The sequence below is a fragment of the Anser brachyrhynchus genome (genome assembly GCF_964034855.1).
Source record: "Anser brachyrhynchus genome assembly, chromosome: 14".
In the NCBI taxonomy this organism is placed as follows: domain Eukaryota; kingdom Metazoa; phylum Chordata; class Aves; order Anseriformes; family Anatidae; genus Anser; species Anser brachyrhynchus.
Window position 1 is genome coordinate 5,071,513 of NC_137709.1, and position 20,157 is coordinate 5,091,669.

The 20,157-nt window shown below is 43.8% G+C and overlaps 2 protein-coding genes and 1 long non-coding RNA gene across 8 annotated transcripts in view; 1 reads left to right on the top strand and 2 right to left on the bottom strand.

The window, feature by feature from the left end:
• The window catches only part of COL23A1 (collagen type XXIII alpha 1 chain), a 173,851-nt gene extending 168,551 nt beyond the window's left edge, over positions 1-5,300 (bottom strand). For all 5 annotated transcript variants that reach the window (XM_080555049.1, XM_080555048.1, XM_080555047.1 and 2 more), the window contains exons 1-2: positions 4,950-5,300; positions 825-894 (exon numbers count right to left, since the gene is read on the bottom strand). In XM_080555049.1, the coding sequence (XP_080411175.1) occupies positions 825-894; positions 4,950-5,165 (286 nt within the window). In that variant the 5' untranslated portion in view covers positions 5,166-5,300. The remainder of the gene's footprint in view (positions 1-824; positions 895-4,949) is intronic.
• Positions 911-9,249, top strand: LOC308177579. Its single transcript, XR_013939267.1, has 2 exons — positions 911-4,660; positions 6,022-9,249. It is a non-coding gene; the product is annotated as an uncharacterized lncRNA (long non-coding RNA).
• On the bottom strand, positions 8,891-19,904 carry CLK4 (CDC like kinase 4). Of its 2 annotated transcripts, XM_080555057.1 has the most exons (14): positions 19,752-19,904; positions 17,866-17,925; positions 17,074-17,231; positions 15,787-16,012; positions 14,485-14,575; positions 14,005-14,071; positions 12,244-12,360; positions 11,988-12,154; positions 11,780-11,874; positions 10,542-10,671; positions 10,123-10,205; positions 9,641-9,720; positions 9,330-9,417; positions 8,891-9,247 (listed from the first exon to the last, which is right to left on the bottom strand). In XM_080555057.1, exons 2-14 carry the CDS (start codon positions 17,917-17,919, stop codon positions 9,110-9,112), a joined length of 1,494 nt encoding a protein of 497 aa, XP_080411183.1. In that variant the 5' UTR covers positions 17,920-17,925; positions 19,752-19,904; the 3' UTR covers positions 8,891-9,109. The 2 variants fall into 2 exon arrangements, with proteins under 2 accessions (XP_080411183.1, XP_080411184.1); XM_080555058.1 differs by lacking the exons at positions 14,485-14,575; positions 15,787-16,012 and having other exon boundaries at positions 19,752-19,866.
• Between the last annotated feature and the right edge of the window lie 253 nt (positions 19,905-20,157).

Genomic DNA, 20,157 nt, shown 5'->3' on the forward strand with positions numbered 1-20,157 from the left:
ATCTGAGACTGCTCATTTGCCTATAATGCTTCTACATGTAACATTCAATTTTTTTTCTTTAAAACTACAATTGAACTATCTGCTGTTTGCAAAGCTTTGTAACAGGCCCATGCATTCTCCACCATCAAAGCAGTGCACATCTTTCTCCCATCTTTAGCTACTTCTGTTGAAAAAAAAAAAACACAAAAGGTTTGAAGTGCATCAGACCGAAGTCATTCATGCCGTTCAGTATGACAGCAGAGCACTTACTGAGTATTTCTAGAATGAGATTCCTTTACAAACTAATCTAAGCTGTTTATTGTTTCCAAGGAGCATGCACTTCCACAGCAGAACAGGAAGTTTTGACAGTTTAAGAAGTTCATTAAACTCTGGGAGGAAATTTAAACAATCAGTGACAGCTTTCATACAGCAAGGCGCTGGAGAAGTTGCTACCCTCCTAAAAGGCAGAGAGAGAGGCTGCAGCTTTTAATTATCACACTTGCATTAAGACACAGTGATTTTGTTACTACTTCTAAATTGTTTTGGCCCAACACCCAGGGCTCACAACCGAGTAAAGCTGTTCACTCTTTTATTCTTATAGCCAAATGTCGCTTTTGTCCAAACCTCAAACTCCTTTATCTGTAAACAGGCCAAAGCAAGGCAGCGGAAGAAGTTAATAGTCTCAAACACAAGAGAGTGCTTCAGCTTGGAAAAACACTTCTTAGCACATTTTACTTGAAACAGGGGAATACATAAAACAGAAGAGGAGTTCAGCAGCATCGGTCCAGCAAGCCGTCGGCTCCCGGGCAGTCTGGCGTTGGCTGTGCCGATTCGTCTGCACCTACCTGGGGGGCACATGCAGTCTGACGGAGCCTCTCTCGCTGTCCGCAGCTTAGCTAGTCCTTCACCGAGTTTCTGTTTGGAGGAGGAATAAAAATAGCCATTTAGAGAATACATTAGATCTAAATGCATGCTGTGCGTGCATTCCAGCAGCCAAAGCATCCATCACACTTCCTTCGAGTGAGGCAATAGTTTCACCCTGCTGTGTTCAGCCTCTGTTGGTAACACCTACAGCAGCACACAAAATATTAAAAGTTTCTCAGCAAGCAGCTAGTCTGTGCCCTCATACTGAGCAGGTAGAGACTCCTGCTGCACAGCCCAGAAGTCCCTTGTGCCAAGCCCCATGGGCGGGATTCATGCCCATTCATGGAGCAGATACTGGTCCTGCGTTAGAGATTGTTAAGTCCCGTGTGCAGATTTTGGCACCATCTCAATGTATTTGGTGGCAGAAGCAGTGCTGCAGAGCCCCTTGTGCTGCTGCTCCATGGGCTGAACACAACGAGAGGCAAATGCCGGGGAAAAGCCCCGCTGTAATCAAATGCGAAGCTGCTTCCAAACGCTCTGGGGGTTACATGGCAAGATGATACTTACAGAACAGATGTGACCTGATTTTGCTGATTTTCAACTTAAAATTCATGCTATGTGGAGTATGAAAGTTTTCTTTAGGAGAGGGGTGAGGGGATGAAGGACAGTGGGGCGGGCAGTGCCAGCGAGTCCACGGTGCTGTCGCACCCCAGGCCCACCCGAAGCCCAACGTGTTACCATCTTTAAGGTGAAAAGCTGATTGGTGGGACTACTAAAAATGTAAAAATTCCCCAAACTAAAGCAATGTCTATGTGGCATATTGTAGACAGATGTGAGCGCATTCTGCCTGCTCTCTAAGCCTACCAAAACGTTCGTGCCTGCATTTAGGACAGTGCCAAGCTCGAGTTAGTAAACCCCGATGACATGTAAGTTGTCTTAGCTCAGGCACAGCACCTCGTGGCTGGGGCAGCCCTGCAAGGGTGGGAGCAACTCCTTTTTGCTCATAACTGTTACTAAGTCCTTCGGGAATCCCGTCTCACCTAAGGTATTTACCACAAGAGAAACCAGCTATCTGACAACTGGAGTCCACATCCAGACATTTAAAAGAGAGAAAATTCAGTGTACTTATTGGATTCAGGGTGCTCAGGCTTGAATTTTATACAGCTGATGACCAAGTCTGTGTTCAAATATTTGAACACTGTGGACTATTCAGGAATTAGGCTACATGTGAGTTAGGTTCTGGTCCTTTTATTTCAGGGATTAAATAGTTTTATCTGTTGTTGAAATCCTATGCATTCCTTTCTAGCTGCTTGATGCAAAGAGGTCCTGAAAGTATCAACTCGGTCATAAAGAAACTGACAGAGAAGTTGTCCTAAGGGAAGCACGAACAGCAGAATGACCCAGCTGCCTACTGCAGCACGTACACTTTCCTTCAGAAAAAGTGGAAAAGGTATCTGGAGAGACTTTTCTGCCATCCACTTACAGTCAGAATCTTACAGAGCATCACTCAAATTTTGTGTTTGTTTTAAATTATTTGGACAATGAAGGTGCTCGAAGGAAAGAAAGAAGCTCTTCCATCCTTTTAGTTTTGTAGTCAGAGGAGATCTTTTCCTGTCCTGAATCCTGGAACGAGTCTTCTGTTCTCCCATTGAATTGTTCTTGTCATGAAGCTGATTAATCTGGACACTCTCTGCCTACTGCGGACAATAAATCCTTTGTGAACAAAACGGTCCAGCTTTGTTTACAACAACTGGATACTCCTATAATCCTCACGTTAACTTTTTCACTCCAGTATGGAAATGATGTGCTTCGAATTCGGGCTTCTGCCGCAGAGCAAGTGGAGGTAGATGCCGCCACATTTGGACCACAGTGTTAGAAATGTTTCAGACGGCATCAAACCAGGACTCTGCAGCTAGTTCAGTTAAAGAAGCACCCGAGGGAAAACTAAGTTCCTGCAGCCTTAAATCAGCAGTTTCTCCACAGTTAGATGGTCGCCTGTCATGGAGCCAAAAGCTAAACTTCAGTTGTCCAAATCAGCTTTCATTGCCTTTACTACACATTTACCCTTCCTTTATTATTTCCTATCCTCTTTAACTTGCCAAACATTTAAACAACACTAAGAGGAATGGAAACCAGCATGTTTGTGTTGCATTTGCAGCTCTTCATGTGCAGCTCTTCCATAAATTACGCTCACAAACCCCAAGACTGGTATATGTAGTCATGCTTTTTGTGTAGTGACAGAGAACAAAGTATCAGGGGTCATGCACAGAGAGCATATGGAGCTTTGGTTTCACTTCTGAAATACTGTGGTAAACTTCAAAGAAGGACCAAAACAGAGTTTAACAAAAAAACTGACCCCAGGCATCAGTTGATGTTCATGTTGATGGAAATATTCTCTTGCTCCCCAGAAACTCCCAAGCACAGAAAGGACAGAAGTTGCCTGACGAGCGAGAGGTCTTATGTAACGAAGAGGAATTTGCTCAAGAAACAGGCACGTTCTGAAACCTTAACGTCAGTGAATAAGGCTGTTTAAAATGATGATTAATAGATAGCACGATGGCTACCATGCATTCCTTGATTCTGTTACCCTTCCCAAAATTTGCTTTCCGTATTGACAAAAGTTTGGTCATACAAAACGTTTCAACAAGCTCACTCTTGCATTAGAAACCCAATTATGCGGTTTTGCTTTATTTTCCCCTGTACAATCTCCATCTGAGCATTCCCAGTACAAAACAAGCTTTCCACACTTAACTAAATCTCAGCAAGAGGTTGCACATGATCTTAGGCAGTGCCACAGAAACCATTCCCATTGCTAAGCACATTTATTGGAGTAATTGGAACAGAACCACTGCCACGACTGGCAGGCTAATTCCTGCCTGCAGAAAAGACGCTAACTAGATTTTCTGATTACGCCTCACAAGCACCCCTCTGTTCTGGTATTCAGGGTTTTCACAAAAATAGTTTTTAGCCTTTCCTTTATCAAGACACATCGATGCGACCAAGTTTCCAGGAGCTCGGGCATGGTCCAGCGGTGCCGGCGGTACCCAGCTCCAAGCGTAAGGCACAGCAGCAGCAGAATTTCTCCTGCTCGCCCCAGCGCTGCCTCTGCCCCCCCACGCAGCCCCCGCACACACGCGGTGCAACTTTCGCTCCCCGGAGCTGCTCACAGCCGGAGGGAGCTGCATGAGAATACATTTTCGCACGACTGAGGCTTCGTGGCTGCAACGATGTTAGTGCAGCATCGTGCCTTGCACCCTGGTCAGGCCGGCAATAAAAATACCAGCGTAAACCCTCCCCAGATGTCAGACCCGGTCACTCGGGAGCATCCTGCCGCAGCCCCGTAAGCCGTGCTGGATCTCACCGCACGTTGCGAGCTCCTGTTTACATGGACCCAGCAGAGTGACCGTGGGCTCTCCCAGCAGTTCCCACAAGTGGTGGGAGCCCTCCCCATCACCCCCGCCTGTGCAAAGCCCCAAACCTAAGCGCCAAAACACCCCAGTCTGTGGAAAAATATAGTGCTGGGATCAAGTGTGACTTCTGGGGGCTTGGCTTAGTTACAGAGAAGGGCATCGGTGTAGACAACTGTTTGTTAAGTAGAGGTCTTTCAGCACAGAAATCTTCAGTGAGTAATTTCAGAAAACTTTGGGGCTGAAAGTGAAGGGACCCGACCCGTCGCTGCTCTTCCCTACCCACCAGAAATCAGCTCAGCACTGCTGGACCACTCGATCCTCTGCGACAGAGCCTAGATAACAGGGATCATCTGCATGCGTTGCTAACGAGGAAATTATAGTCCATTGCGCCCGGGGATAAACGGCATGTGAGCACTCGGATTACCTTTGCCATTGAGTGGAACGAGGGGGAAAGCGGGACGGTCTCAAACACGGCCCCTAGGACGTTTTCTCTGGGCAGCCAGAGGGGCCACCCCACGTCACGCCTCCCCCCGCGCCCCGACGGACGGGCCGGGACATAGCGGGGGGCAAAGTTCGGCAGGAGGGAAGGGGAAAAAGAAGAAGAAAACTTTTCCAAAGGGAACAACGAAGCCGGCACCGACACGCGGAGCCCTGGGGAGGGGGGGGGGGGGGTTGTCCCGGCCGCCCCTCACTCACCTCTCGGAGGAGCTGCTCCAGGCGGGGCTGCAGCGCGTCCAGCAGCGGCCCGGGGCCGGCGGCTCCGCGCTCCTCCAGGGCGGCCAGGCGGCCCTGCAGCTCCGCCGTCTTGGCGCCCAGCAGCAGGCAGACGGCCACGGCGGTGAGCGAGAGGAGCAGGCAGAGGGCGGAGGTGGCGGTGCCCGCCGCGGTGCCGGCTCCTCCGGCCGCGCTCATCGCGCCCGGCTCCGCGCCGCTGCGCGGGGAGGACCCGCTCGGGGGGGACCCGTTCGGGGGGAGGCGGGGGGGGGACCGGGGACCGGACCGGACCCGCTCGGCTGCCGCCCGCCCGCCCCCGGCGCCGCATCCAGCGCCCGCCCCGTGCGCTGCGCGCCCCGCCGCGGCACTGGGGCTGCGGAGCGGCCGCTGCTCCTCCGCTCGCCCCGCCGGGAGCCGGTCTTTAAACGGAGGAAGCGGGGGGGGGGGGGGGGAGCCGGGGAAGGGGGGATGCTCCGGGAGCGGCCCCCCCCCGGGAAGGGGAGGGGGGGGATCACGCCCAGCAGAGCCCACCCCCGCTGCCCTGCCCGGCCCCCTGCGGGAGAGCTGCGCCCCCCCCCCCCCCCTCCAGCCCCCCTCGGTGTCCCCCCCGCCCCTCCCGCCCGCCCCGGGGCTGCGGCTCCCAGCGCCCCCCCCGTTAGCGGCGGGCCCGGACGGGGCCGGACCCCGGGCCGGGGCCGCAGAGCTCGGCAGCCCGCGGAGCTGGCGCCCTCCAGCGGGTCCCGGCCCTGGCCGCTAAGGGGTGACCTGCCAGAGCTGGGAACGGCCGCGGATTTTGTGTAACCCCCCCGCCGCCCCCGGCTTCTTTTTCCCTTTCCGTGCTGCGGCTCCTACTGGGGTTGAGAGGTGGTTTAGGGAAGGGACCGTACCCGCAAAGCGCAGCGGTGTCCCACCGCGCCTCGTAACGCGCGGACTGAATCGCAGTGAAGCGCCCCGTCTGCTTCAGGGAGCCTTTAAAGGAGAGGAGCTACGCTCACAGACATACATTAAGCAGCCCCAGACTTTGCCAGACGTCCTTGTCTTTTTTCTGTTACAGATTGCATCACATCAACGCTTGACTCACCTATAAAACATCCTCAGGTAACGTAACGCTTGTCTAGACTCTACAAAGCTAAACCTGCTCTTTGCCTCTTGGCCCCAGACCCACCCCTGTACACGTAATCCTGACTTCTAGAAGAGACAGGTGAAGCCCAGGACAGCGCTAGAGAAAACTGCTAGGAGTGATATCAGCAACTGTGTTAATAAAACACACCTGTACACACAGCCAGACTGCCCTGGTGTACATGTAGTGCTTTTTTTGTAGCCACTATTTCCGAACCACTGAGCCAGGTAAATTTATATCACTTGCTAACAACTATTTCCCGCCCTTCACATGCCTGAAGACACAGGAAGGAAAATGCCAGGTTATTATGAGCATTCCCTTCCCCTCGTTCTCCCTGTCTCCTTTCTACACGCCTGCTGAGACTTTGCTTCTGAGCTCTCAGTGCACGTACACAGTACTATCAGCCTGGGGGAGCTTTTCAGAGCGTCTTGCCTTAAAACATGTGCACATCATGGCCTGAGTCCTCCTCACGACAGGGACATCCAGAAAAGGTAAGAGGAAAAAGGACAAGTCGCTACTGCAGCCAAGCCCTCTGCCCCACAACTCCCCACCCTCTTTCCTCTGAAGTTACACTCCCAGTGCAACTCTTCCCCTGCCCTACTCAGCTTCTGAAGTGCTGGATCTTGTACGCTGTTTGCACCTTACAAAGCCTGTTTTGTTCACTTAAGAGACAGCTTAATTTTCTCCCATCATCTACACTTAGTGAAATGTAGAACTGACCTGTTACAGAGATGCATACGGCTGCTCTGCCTGACAACTCGCAGGTTTACAGACTGTTGTTCTAGGTACGGTAGCTAAAAATCAGAAGTGCAGAGAAAGATGTAAATAGGTCTAGTCATTATTTACCAACAGCGATAGGCAATTAGCATTAGCTTGATCCAAACATGCAGAGATTACAAACTATGCCAACTATATTCATGTAGTAACAAGACAAGGGGGTGTGTGCATGTGCACATCTCGTTCCCAGTGAAGATAAAGCCACTGAGGGCAGCCCAAAGGAGGAGAAATCAGACCGATTAAGGACAGAGCCCCTGGCACCCAGCTGTTCCTCAGCTACAAACAGCTCTGTGCTGCTCCACTACTGAGCCCAGCAATGTTGGACCTGTGTCCCTTCCTCCTTCCAAACTAAAGTTTCATTTATGCAACGCTGTAAAGCCTGCAAAACTATTTGGCACCTTGCTGCAGTTGTTTTACTAATTGTCATAGTATTATTTTAAAGTTTACAAGGAGGAGAGTGAATTTCAACAGGATAGCGTGTGTATATACGTATACATGCACACACTTTTTCTAGCATGCATCTCCTTTAGCAAGTGCAATGTGTTTTAGTAACTACATTAGCAGCAGCTTCAAGTACTCCTTCAGGAAGAATACACAATCCTTTACTTTCTAATTTTGATTGAACTGTTTTGGTTTGTACTGTTTATGCTGAAACGCTCAGCCAAGTACCTGCTTTGCTCCTGAGAAAAGTGTGGGATGGAAAGTATTGCTGGAGGAAATCAGGGCCGAAATTCACTGCTGTCCTCCTTAGTCCCACCAAAGGCACTGCTGACCTGGATGGTACCAGCTGCTGAGTTCTGTCACACAGAGAAGAAACAATGATGCAAAGAACCCAGGAAGAGGGGTGTCTGTATTAGGAGATACAATCAGGCACTGTAGGTGGCACTGGTTTCAGAAGATAAGCTTTCAAAGCCTTGTCTCAGCTGTAGTCTCTCCCCAGCTCAGAGATATGCATGTCTGGAGCCTCTTGCAAATGAAGCCTTCTCCCTGCCCCACACATCAGTGGAACACAGACACCAGTTTAAAGCCTTACTGTGTTTGAGGACTTGCACAGCAAGCACAGAACCTGAAGTGAGGCTCCTGCGGAGCTGAAACAATTCACTGTTTCTCTCCCTAAGACTTGCATGCCAAAGACTGCAATAAATGGCTAAAACTTGCAAATTGCATCTAGACTGGCAGACAGCCTAGATGAGCCCTACCATTCCTCCTGTTCAGCAGCGAGAAAGGCCAAGAAAACACCAACTTAAACATGAAAGAGCAAGAACTACGTAAGGAAGTAAATTAAAGAGGCTTATGAAGTAGTACCACTCAGCACTTAAGTTCAGGAGTTACAGCTGAGAACCCATCCTCCTCCTTCCTATATTACAGTCTGATGACAGTGCTTCCCTGTTGTCAAGGTTACTTATCAGTAATTACAGATCAAGCTCCACAAAAATATGTAGTTGAAGACTTCGGGCTTATCTTGTTACTACTGCAAGAGAAGGGCTTAAATATACCACAACCACTTCAGAGTATTTCTCGGCTTTTTTCTTCCAGGAGCAGTACCATCCTTCAAAAAAAAAGTAACACCTTATCACAGAAATGCTAGTCTTATGTCAATCAGAACAGTACTGAAAATATGAAAGGTTACTTTCCAAACCTTACTTATAAATTTGCCTGGAAGTATTTACCACTAAAAACACCAGACGGGTTTCCAGAGTCTCTAACTAGACTCCTTTTAAAAGAGCAACACATGCTGTTTAAAAGGAAGTTTTGGGAAATAGGGGACCCACAAGAGGTTATCTACTTAGATTTTAAACTCCCATCTTCAATCATGTTTCCAAATACTACAAAAAGGTATTATATACTACATTCTTAGGTAAGCATAGCCCTTGAAATCTTGAGTCTAACATTTAAAGAAAGCTAGCTGAAAACGTTTAATAATATAAAAACTTGTTTAGCTAGCCCATGGACTATTCATCTGAAAAGTCAAATGATTAACTAACCCTACCTGCAGGGAGAGAATGAAGTTTCAAAGAGAAAACTATTTTCAAAAATGAAAATTACTTTTATTTTTCACTGTGATACCCATAATCAAGACTACAACTGTTCAACAAGATAAACATGACAGTTATACAAAACATATGTAAATATTTACAGACTTAACTGTACAAAATAATTTAAAGTTTACAAAAGTTTCATGCAACCTCTGTTGACTGACACAGTCTAGGAAATCTCCTTGGAGAAGTGTAAAAGATCTTTGAATTTATTTTTTTAATGGTTCAAAAAAAGGATGCTGCAAAGCTTCATCAAGAGTAATTCTTTTGGCTGGATCATATTCCAGCATCCTGCGAACAAGGTCAAACAGACTTTGATGATCTGTGTCTTGGCAATGCATGAATTCCTGAAATGAGAAAAAAAAAAAGTATTGGAGAGATCTTTCACAATCACAAATCTATCACAATAATCAAAGTCTTCAGTCTTACCTTTAAAGGCTTACAGCGTCGCCTGACATATCGACCTGCAGAGCTGTGTTCATCCCAGTCCAGTTGGTCATGGTGAAAATAGTGTTTTCTGCATGACAAGGAAAATGATTTTAAGATAGTTAAGAACAGCTCTAACACCAACATTATTTTATTCAGCTAAAGCTGACACAATTTCTTGCAATAGACTAGTAGGTAACAAGCCTGGAAGTCTTTCTTGATTTTCAGAAGCTCACAACTAACAATGGAACCTTTAAAATTTCCTTTATAATAGAAATATACTAGGTAACTTACTCCTTTTATAATGTACTTGCCTGGATTTTTTGATCATGTGAGCTGGTAGAGGCCCTAGTATTCTTTCCATCATTGCCAAGTGTTCTTTACTGTCATGTGTCTGTGGGGAAAAAGCAATGAACACACTATCAGATTTTTCTACACTCAGCCACTTGGTAACAACACTCACCTATTAACAATATGCTTGCCAAGGCATCACCATATTATCTTTAGACATCATCCCAAGTTTTGTATGTTTACTTTATTCCTAATTTCAGCAGCACCCTCAAACTCTAGACATGTTTCATTATCCAAGAAGCTACAATAGGTATCTTAAATAGTCTGAGGTAGATGTCCACAACATCACACTTCCATATATGCATGCTGTCTTTACAATCTCATCTCTGTAATACTTGAAGCTTGTAAGGTTATGCCTTTCAAACTAACGGTTAGGTAGACATCATTAAAAGATCCAAGTCAGAAGTCTGTAACAAGAACATTTGATTTAAATTCGCATACACACCTGAAAAACTGTAAACCCCAGGTAATACTCTATTAAAATACATCCAATGCTCCAAACATCACACGGCTGCGACCATCCCAGTGCTGCAAAATAGGCAAAGTTTGGATTACTTTTTAATACATTCTTAAAACCTGTAATTCACAAAGGATATCCCCAGTTTTCATGCAGTTACTGACGCCTATTTCCCTTCCTCCATGCCTCTCCCCAAACCTTGGTTGTTAGAGGGAAGGGGGAAAGGAATGTGTTTGGACTTGTGTTCTTAGAGTATTTTTTACCCCTTACTCTCAAAAAAATTAACCGCACCATCTGTAAGAGATGACTGAATTGTTAGAACCATGAACAGCCACTCCAGTTTACAAAATAAGGACATCTGAATGAACTGTAATAAGCTGTCAGAAGGTTTGAAAGTCTCTACTGACCTAAAATAACCTCAGGAGCTCTATAATGTCTTGTAGACACTAATGTGCTGTGATGTTCATCATCAAAAGTTGCGCTTCCAAAATCAACAACTTTTATGTCTGTGTTTTTTAAAGTGCGTTCATCTCGCTTCTGTAAGAGAATTCAAATGCTATTTGTTAGTATTTTTAAAAGCATGCTTAGGCAAAAGATACCACATTATCAATCTAAATCATCTTCCAAGTTCCAATTAACAATCATGCTAAAGATTAAACCTATGTAACAAAACAATCCTTTGCAAAATATCGATTCCTTTTCAGCCCCAGATCCAAGGAAGAACAAGAGCACATAAAGCAATTTAATCTGAATACTCAAAGACAGATGAATATCTAAAGACATTTCCACAATAAGAGTTCCTTTTCTCTTTTGTTAACCTCAACAGTAACTTCCGTTAGTTATCCGTCTTAGATTTTTTGCTATCCATTGGTACATTCATATAATTTTATACAATTTTTCATTTATATAAGTTCAGCTCTTGAAAGCGAATTAGTAAATAAAAATGAGCCTCATGCATAAACTAGATGTATTGATGCCCATACTGCTTTTCTGTTTCTAGGAAGCTTCTGAACTTTGAAAAAAGAGCACCAGCACAAAAAGAAATGCTTTTTTTCCTCCTAGTGCAGCCAAGTTCTCATCCTAACATTATAAGTCTTAGTGTTTTCTTAGATTTAAAAGGAATAAACTGATCAAGAACAGTCCTATTCTTGGCCCATGCCAATTATCAACATCACATGTTGATCACAAAGAAAATTCATCTTAGCTACTAAGCCAAGGGCTGCTGAACTGACAGGGCCTTCAGGGCAATCAAATAGAAAGCAAGACCTGACATACTTCTCAGAACTTACAGATAACTTTAAAGAAAGGGATTCAAATGGCTCATTAAAGAAAAATGAAGGAAAAAGATTTTGCCAAATTCAAAGCCGTTAAAATATTATTCCTATAATAAAAATATATTCCTATTAATGCCAGAACTTCATTAAACAGCAAAGAATTTAGCTAATGATCAGATGAAACACTTCAGTTTGAACTGGAGCAATGTTACCAGCTTAGCAGAAATCCAGCACGTCTCAAAGGGCACAAGAAATCTAGGAAACATAACTCTGATTATCACTTGACCTTTTTATGCATAGAAAGACTACTTTTAAAGAAGAGTTCAGATGAAGACAGAAGTTCAGTGCTGAGAGGAAAACCAAAAACTTACCATTTTTGCATTGTACTTCACTATGTAATCAGACTCCACAAACAAGATATTTTCAGGCTTTAAATCTGTATGAGTTAATTTATTGTGATGCAAAACTACAAGGAAAAAAGGAAGAAAACATTCCATTAATTAATACATTGATTTCCTAAAGGGAAAAAAAAGAGATAATATAGCAACATATTTGATAAAAGTATTGAGATTTACTTACAGTTTATAGACTGGCAGATTTGATAAGCCATGTTTCTAATGTCATTAATATGAAACGGCAGAAAGCTGTTTTCCTTAATAAAATCATATGTGCTAAGTCCCAGCAGCTCAAAAACAATGCAAACGTGGCCATGATGATCAAACCATTCCAGCATCTGAACACAGCGGCTTGAAAGAGAAATACATAAATACATATAAACTCAATTTATTGAACCTTTTGGCAAGTCCTTAGTATGCCATTCTCCTTTTACACTTACAAAGTGCTGCTTGGATCCATGGTGTTTAAGTGTTCCAATACCTGTATTTCGGAACGGGCTGCTTCCCGGTATCTACCAACATTTTTCACAATTTTAACTGCTACATGCATTCCTCTCCTTCAAAAGAAAGAAAAGTACCACAAATTGGATCAGTTACTGTGAAATATCTACAGTCTGAAAGCATTTTGATTTTAACAGAGTGAACGCAAAAAGAGTACAGGTCACAGAGAATTGCGAGTTGGATTAGGGGAATGTGACTTAAGGACACTGCAAAGGAAAAATCAGTATAAAAACTGTTCTGGTCAAGTTCATATACCCACTGCATATGCTACATTACTTACTTCTCAGTCTTATTATCTCATTTAAGGTAGAACAAATATCAGGAATCTACCTGAAAGATAACTCAAAAATATCAGAGTTCTCATTTGAAAAATGTACTACAAAAGTTTGTCAAATTTCTGCAACTTGAACAACAACTTTTGGCTCTTTTTCAGTGCTCCTATGGAATCAGGGGAAATAAGTAATTTATTTTAATATCTGAACATTTTGTACTAGTGAAAACAGACCTGCACTCAGTGTAACATTCGAACTCTAATGCTATTACTTAAATGAAACAGATACACATAGGCCATTCTATCCTACCCACTAATGGATAATTTTTAATTGTCTCTGTAGAGGTATTTAGATTCTACTGACTTAAGAATGCTGTCTGCCTTTACAACATGACCTCAAGCTCCTGAGCAATCTTCACTTGTGAAATGACCGAATAAACCAAAGCCAGAGGAAACAAACTGCAACTGCTTCACTAAACTGAACTGCAGATATAAAACATATGGTTGCTATAACTTGAATCTGAGTTTTACTAATTGTTTAAATGTCTTAGAATACACAAGTTGTAGAAATACAATAACTTTCTTCTTCTCCACTGAACATGCCATCACACTGAAGTCACCATACTATCAAAAAAGCATGACTCCATTACTGTGCACGCAGAGAAAGTTGAAAGGATTAAGTCAGATTATGAAGACTGAAGGAAAGAAATATACAGCTTTAACAGTTCCAAGCAGTTGCTTTCACTAAGAACCAAAACTACTTTCTCAGCATCATCCTCAAAGTCAGTCTCTTAATTCGTTTCCATACTCTCCGCACACCCGCACATCCTCTAGTTACGGCAACAGGGTTGTAGAACCGACCGAAAACCATAACCAAGGAAAACAATTCTCCCCTTTTAAAAAAGGGCAGATGATATCTACTTAGTAATTAGGCATTTATTCCATGTGCTTGTGCAACTTGTATAGAATATACAAAGGTTTACTTTTGAAAGGAATCCTCTCTAAGCAGATGGTTCCAAAGACAAACGTGGTCAAGGAAGTTTATTGTTAACGACAGCTTCTCAAAATCTAAGAAAAAGTAGCAAAAAATATTTCTCTGTATACCATTTTGCATAAAGTTAATACCATGCAAGGGCCTTTCGCAGAGCAAAAGGAGAAACAAAAGCATTTATAGAATTGAAAGCAATGACTGAAGAACCTTAACGATGATCAGGGACAGATACTGTTTCCATCCAAAAAACCTTTACAAATTTTCAACTAGAAGTCACCTGAAAAGGTAGCTCAGATCAAAATAAAACCATTTCTTTCTTAAATATACTGCAACACTATTTGAACCACAACTTACTTCGTTTTAAAGAAAACATTCTTGAACTTTAATTTCTGAGCTAAACAGCATTGTTTATCATGAGGTGTACTTACTGACACTTACATATCATGATCTATACACTCCACTACTTTTCCAAAAGCTCCTTCTCCTAAAGTCGCAACGATTTCATCTAAAAAGAACAAACACAAGTTAGAATTATGCAACGACTTAAACAAGAATGAATATTACTAATGTAGATTTAAAAATGTGCCATTACAAAAGCATAATTACTTTAAATCTCAGCATCTGAATGTGTTATTTTATTGGACAGTTGTCATGAAAACAGTTAGCCAAAAAAAACAAAAACAAAAAACTATCTCTTGTTCTAATCTCAAGATTCAAGTTCAATTACTACTTGGAACTTTGTGAACACAGTACTTAAATTCTACAGAAAAGAAGATATGCAAAAGAAACAAAAAAGCACAAAAAAAAAAAAAATAAAAAGAGCAATGAAGATTTCTTTAGCCCCCCTCCTCTGACATACTATTCTAAACAGATTTTTTGCTGAAAAGTTTTTAAGAAGTGTTGAAAAATGTTCTATACATCTTGCTCTTAGAACGTCTCCACTTTCACAGATCAGGTGACCCTCCTCATCATCCTCTACACTCCTGGATCTTTTCCTTCGGTGACTCTTCTGGAAACGGCACCAAGATCGTCCAGCCAATCAATATATCAGAGTGAATTCAGGGCAGAATACGCAATTCATTCAGCGGGGAGATATTCAGGCATTCAGTTACGCACCAGGCCACGAACAGTTGGCAGGAGCAATTTCAAATTCAGTCCCCAGAAATTCACAGGGCACAGTTTATGTTACAGAAGAAAAACATGGCAAGGAACAGATTTTCAGATAAATACTTAAAGTGATAAGGCAACAGAAAAAAAACAACACAATTTTGACTCTCAAACAGTGGCTTAATTGAAGACAGATTAAGACTGCAACGTCACTATTTCTAATACTTTGCTATCAAACAGCAAAAAGCAGTTATTTATTTATATAGCTAAGCTTACAGTCAGGTGAAGTGTTTCTCTTTAAAAACATACAATTCTTGTAATCTAAATATTATCAACTATCAAGTAATTTTACTTCCCTCGTGTAAGGAAGGTGAAGAAAAATTACTCTCAAGCCGTTGATTTGATCTGCATTGTATAGTCTAATACAATTTGCCATTTCTATTGCAGAAATGGGACATGAAATACTTGGACCTGAAGATTTATCAGTGGGCATCAATGCCAAAAATGAGAAATTCACACAGCATGCCTTCAAAGAAGGCAAGCAGCAAGCTTATCCCACCTTCAGTAAGACATTAGCTGCCACTGGTCAGGCACACGACTTATCAAAGTTTTCTGAAATCAGGTGTAGAATTGTGCAGCTTCTTCTTATCAATTTACCAGACATGCATGTTTCATACCCCCAGTTAAGTTTACATTAAAAAGGCACGTTACTTCAATTATTTTTATTAATAGGATGGATGGCATCTCACAGTCTACTTGAGAACAAATAGTTCGCTATGCTCTAAGACTAAAGTGATAACTGCACTGCGAAACAGCACAGTTACCTGTCTTCACTTTCAAGATCACATTTTTCAGATTAATCCCCAGCGACCTAGCTGCCGGCCACCTACATCCCCAGTGTGTAACCAGTACTGACGATAATCCCCCCAACATCCTGATCCAAAAACCTCAACTAAGAACATATTCACATGCTCACAAATGGATTCAATTACAAATCCTTTATTAATAAAATATTTCCCCAAAGTACTGTGACCAGGAATTGAAGTTCTAGCACTTGCTTAAGAAGTCTATTACCACTAATTCATTAATAATAAAGTTAAAAATTACTCATACCGAATGTGATTGGTGACTGGAGCAATGATGTCTCTTATGCTTCCTTTTATGACTACTTTTCCTGCTCCGACCAGAGGATTTGCTATAGTGATGATGGTGACTCTTTTCATAGTCTCTGTGATAATGCCTGTGGTCATATACTTCACAGAAGTCATTTCTGTATTCCTCAACATATCTCCGGTCATGATGGTCTCTTTCATTTATGGCTCTATCGTCCAAATAATGACTGAAAATATATTTTAAGTGAATGTTCTCCACTTCAAAAACTTGAGGTTCCAACAAGATAAGTGACTGAGCTGAGTTACAGGGTTACACAGTATCTGTCTTTACAGCAAGAAAGTTCTCTAATCAACTCCCTCCTCAAAAGAAGTGGAGCTTTTCTCATTAACTTTATTAGGGATCTAATGACATTGTCAGTCTGAAATACATAGCCATCCACAGGAACAATATAAAATCAGTCCACAGTTTGCACAGTAAAAGAAATTCAGCCTCAAAAAGGAGAGAGACTTCCTAAATATACCAAGCAACTCAATTACAATTTCCAAAGACACAATATCGAATGCTCTTAATACAGTAATAATCCTTCTACCGTTTCAAAGCTCAAAACATTAAAAAAGAAAAATAAAACCTGGAGATTCTGAGGTGAGCCGCATTGATCTTAGTACTCTACCCTAAACATTAAATACTTCAGGAAGTATCTGGATCAAGGGTCTTCTGCCCAGAATAAAAAAACTTAAAGCTGCAGAGGCAAAGTGCCCCCATATTGCTGTACACCTACCCCTTCCAGCATTTTATAAGCATGAGTATGAGCTCTTAAAAGAATTCCATGGGGTCTTCTTCTCAAGGGAAAAAGAGAAAAACACATCCTTCCAGTGAAAGCAGTGTGGGAGAAAAAGCAAACCACCTCCAAATTAGTAAGAGAAATCTAACTCATACTTACCACTGCATTAAATGACTAAACAAACCTTCTCTTCCCCTCCTTTTGCTCACATTAAGTAAACGAACAGACATACTTTTCACTTGAAATTTGATATTGAATGTATTCAATGCCAATACTTAACTGACAACAGAGAAACAAACTAGTAAACATTTACTGTTTTTATTAAAGAATTTCTATTTAGTGATTCGGGTACTGTGTTAACAAAACCAACTACCTCTTCAGCTTGTCTTAAGTGAGTCAAACCTTACAGAATCACCAGCTCTGGGCATTTAAAACCTCATATCCTGAAAATGTGTTTATTTTAGGCACATTAAGAAATTATCACTACACGATTCAGAGTCTTATACCTTTCTGAAACATGATTTGGCTTATAGTGCTTGCTTTCTTGTCCACTACTGTGGGACCTTTTCCTGCGTTTACGGCTGCTGCTGTGCTTTCTTTGATCCCAGCTCCTTCTATCATCCCACTCAGGGCAATGAGTTTGTTTTGAGTGCCGCATCTTCCACTAATAAAAAAACAAAACAAACAAAAAACACAACAAAAACACACAAAAGACAAAAGTGTTACACTGGGGTTTGTAGTTGCGAGTCAGAACTAGAAAGAACCATTTCCTCAATCCTCTTTCCTTAGCTTTGCCCATACACTACTTCGGTTTTGGGTGAGCAGTTACCTATCCCAACACAGTTACAAAACACAATTCAAGATTAAATAGGCCAACCCATCTTCCCTTAATAGCTTCAAACATGTTATTAAAGTCTGTTTTAAATAAACTCTCAAGTGACTAAAGAGAACCATTTCTTTAAATAGCCTTCCCATGGAGAGGGGCCTTAATCTTCAAATATTCTCTATGAAAAATCATAGATTTCGTTCTTTACGCTACATTATACATTAATTACTACATGAAAACCAAGTATGTCCAACTAGCCTAAAACATCTCTCACAAACCTCTTTACAAGTCACTGTTAAACAGAGATGTTTAGGTTTTTAGTTTTTTAAGTTGTAGCAACAATCACAGCAAACATTGATAAATTAATATCTAATTGCGGTCCTACGAACCAAACCACTATTTTTGAACTCTGTTAGCACACGAGTAAGCAGTTGTTTTACAATACAGCTGATTTGCCAAAGACAAAACCCACCAGCTCCTGTTGCTGGACGTTATATGCAGGAATTCTGTGTTCAAACAGGTACATGCACAACTGAAAAAGAAAGCAAAGCACAGCTGTAGAATTAGGAACACATCAAAAGCAACTACATCCATCCTTTAGCAGAAATATTTAAAAACAAGAAAAAAATACGTATGTTTTAGCATATTCTAAAGAATTAACTAAGGAATTAACAGGACAAGAAAGATTTCCATGGTACTTTTTGACAGTAAGAAAAGAAGTTTAGATAGAAATGTAACATTAAAAATGGTGATGTATCATTGTGCAAATTGACACGGAGCAACAATGGTTGCCTCCACACCAACTAGAGGCATGAAGAAAGGAACTTTCAGAGCATGTAAATGCTCACGTAAATGGGAAGCTTCTTCTGAAAAAGAGGTTTTCTGATACACTTCAAATTTCTGACAGCTTGGCAGTTAACAAATTAACGCCTATATCAGCATGTTTTTTCCCTTTTTCCTTTTTACAGTAATCTGTTTTAAACTCCGCAAAAATTAGCGATTGGCACAACCTTTGAATCAGTCACGATGCAGGTCGCCTAAAAATCTTACTCATTTACCATGCATTAGTAAGAAATAAAAATACTAACGCATTTAAGGACCAATCATCGTTCCTGAAGGACCAAGACAAAATTAAAATCTGTTACTCCTTCATTTACATGCCTGATTTTCTTATCTTCTTACCTAATTCAGCAGCCATTTTTCTCTATTTTCGACCTACACGACTCAAATTACTAAACACACCCAGATTTCAGTTACTGTACTTTTGAGGTGAGAAGTGTTCTGTGCCCCACGCCCTACTCAACAATAGGTGAATTCAGGATCTTACCTATGATCCCCTCCCCAGTTTGCCAGAAAGCAGCCTGCAATAAAGCTTTGTAGTAGATAAATAAATATGTAAATAAAAGCCCCAAGGAGCGCTGCAGAGGGAGGTTTTGAGGTGGAAAAATAACCACAGAAATCTTGAGGAAAACGTTTAGTTGAAGACTAACTGCTGCTTAACTACACTTTAGTCCTCAGAGAACGAACAGAATCTAGACAAAATTTGCATGTTCTATCCCCGAAGGAGGCAGGTAAATGCAAATTGGCAAGTAATTGTTAGAAAATCGCTCTGTGCGAGGCTCAAAGTGGCCAAACCCCATTTTTCTGCAGGATCCACCTTAAGATTTTTTAAAAAAACACAGCACATTATGCACTTCCTCTAAATTTATGCTCCGAAGCGCCTCACTTATGTAATACTGACAGCTGCCTTTACCACACGCGTTCCGACACAGCGCCTGGCCCCACCTGCGGGCCGCCTTCGCCCCCACGCCGCGCGGCTCCCGAGGAGGGGTCCTCTGGGAGAAGCCCCCCCCCCAAAAAAAAAACCCTCCTGGGGAAGGCCGCAACGGCCCTGCGGCGAGCTGCACACGCAGCACTTTTTAAATGTCTCTCCCGGAGAAGTTGGCAGGCGGCGCAGGCCGGGAGAGGTCAAAGGCTCGCTGCGCCACCACGAACGAAGTCCGCCAAGGCCCGGTGGGGGGGGAGGGCGGGGGGGGGTACGGGCAGGCCCCCAGCAGGCGCCCACTGCCCCCGCCCAGCCCCAGCCGCGACCCCCAGCCCCCTCCCCGCCGCGGGAGGCCTCAGGAACCGCCCGGGGGAGATCGGGCTCGGCCCCGCCGCCCCCTGGGCAGGCCCCGGCCCCCTCAACCCCCGGTAACCGCGCGGCCCCCGCCCCGGCCCCCACAGGGCCCCGCTGCCCCCTCAGCCCCTCACGCACCCGCTGCGCCCCTCAGCCCTCTCACCGCTTCGAGCAGAGAGGGGAAGGAGGGAGAAGGCGGGCAGGAGAGGACCCTCGGGGGGAAGGAGCCCGCCGCTTACCGTTCAGGACCGAGCCGAGCGAGCCCCGCGGCCGCCCTGTGCGCCCCAACAAAATGGCGGCCGCCGCCCCGCGCCCGGCAGCTCCTAGCTCCTTCCTCCTCCTCCTCCTCCTCCCCCCCCTCCCACCTCCGGCGGCGCCGTGCGGCGTGACGTCACACGGCCGGCACATCGGCCGAGCCCCGCCCGGAGCCGGGACCCCGCCCCCTGCGGCGCCAAGGGGCAGAGCCCGGGGGGGCGCTGAGGGGAGCGGGGGGAGCCCGGGGGGGATCTGGGGGGGTACGTGGGGAAGGTGCCGGGCACGGAAACTCCTCCCCGAAGCAGTTCTGTCACATCTTGCACGGGGACGTCTGCTGCCGACAGACAAACCACGGCACCTCACGTTGAGCGAGCAGGGGTGTGTTCAGTG

Excerpts from the sequence above, each read along its gene's own strand:
- CLK4 (XM_080555057.1), bottom strand. The coding sequence starts at position 17,919 with ATGTACCTGTTTGAACACAGAATTCCTGCATATAACGTCCAGCAACAG. Across the intron at positions 10,206-10,541 it reads AGCTCCTGAGGTTATTTTAG|CACTGGGATGGTCGCAGCCG; the intron begins GTCAGTAGAGAC and ends CCTATTTTGCAG. Across the intron at positions 9,248-9,329 it reads GACGCTGTAAGCCTTTAAAG|GAATTCATGCATTGCCAAGA; the intron begins GTAAGACTGAAG and ends TTCTCATTTCAG.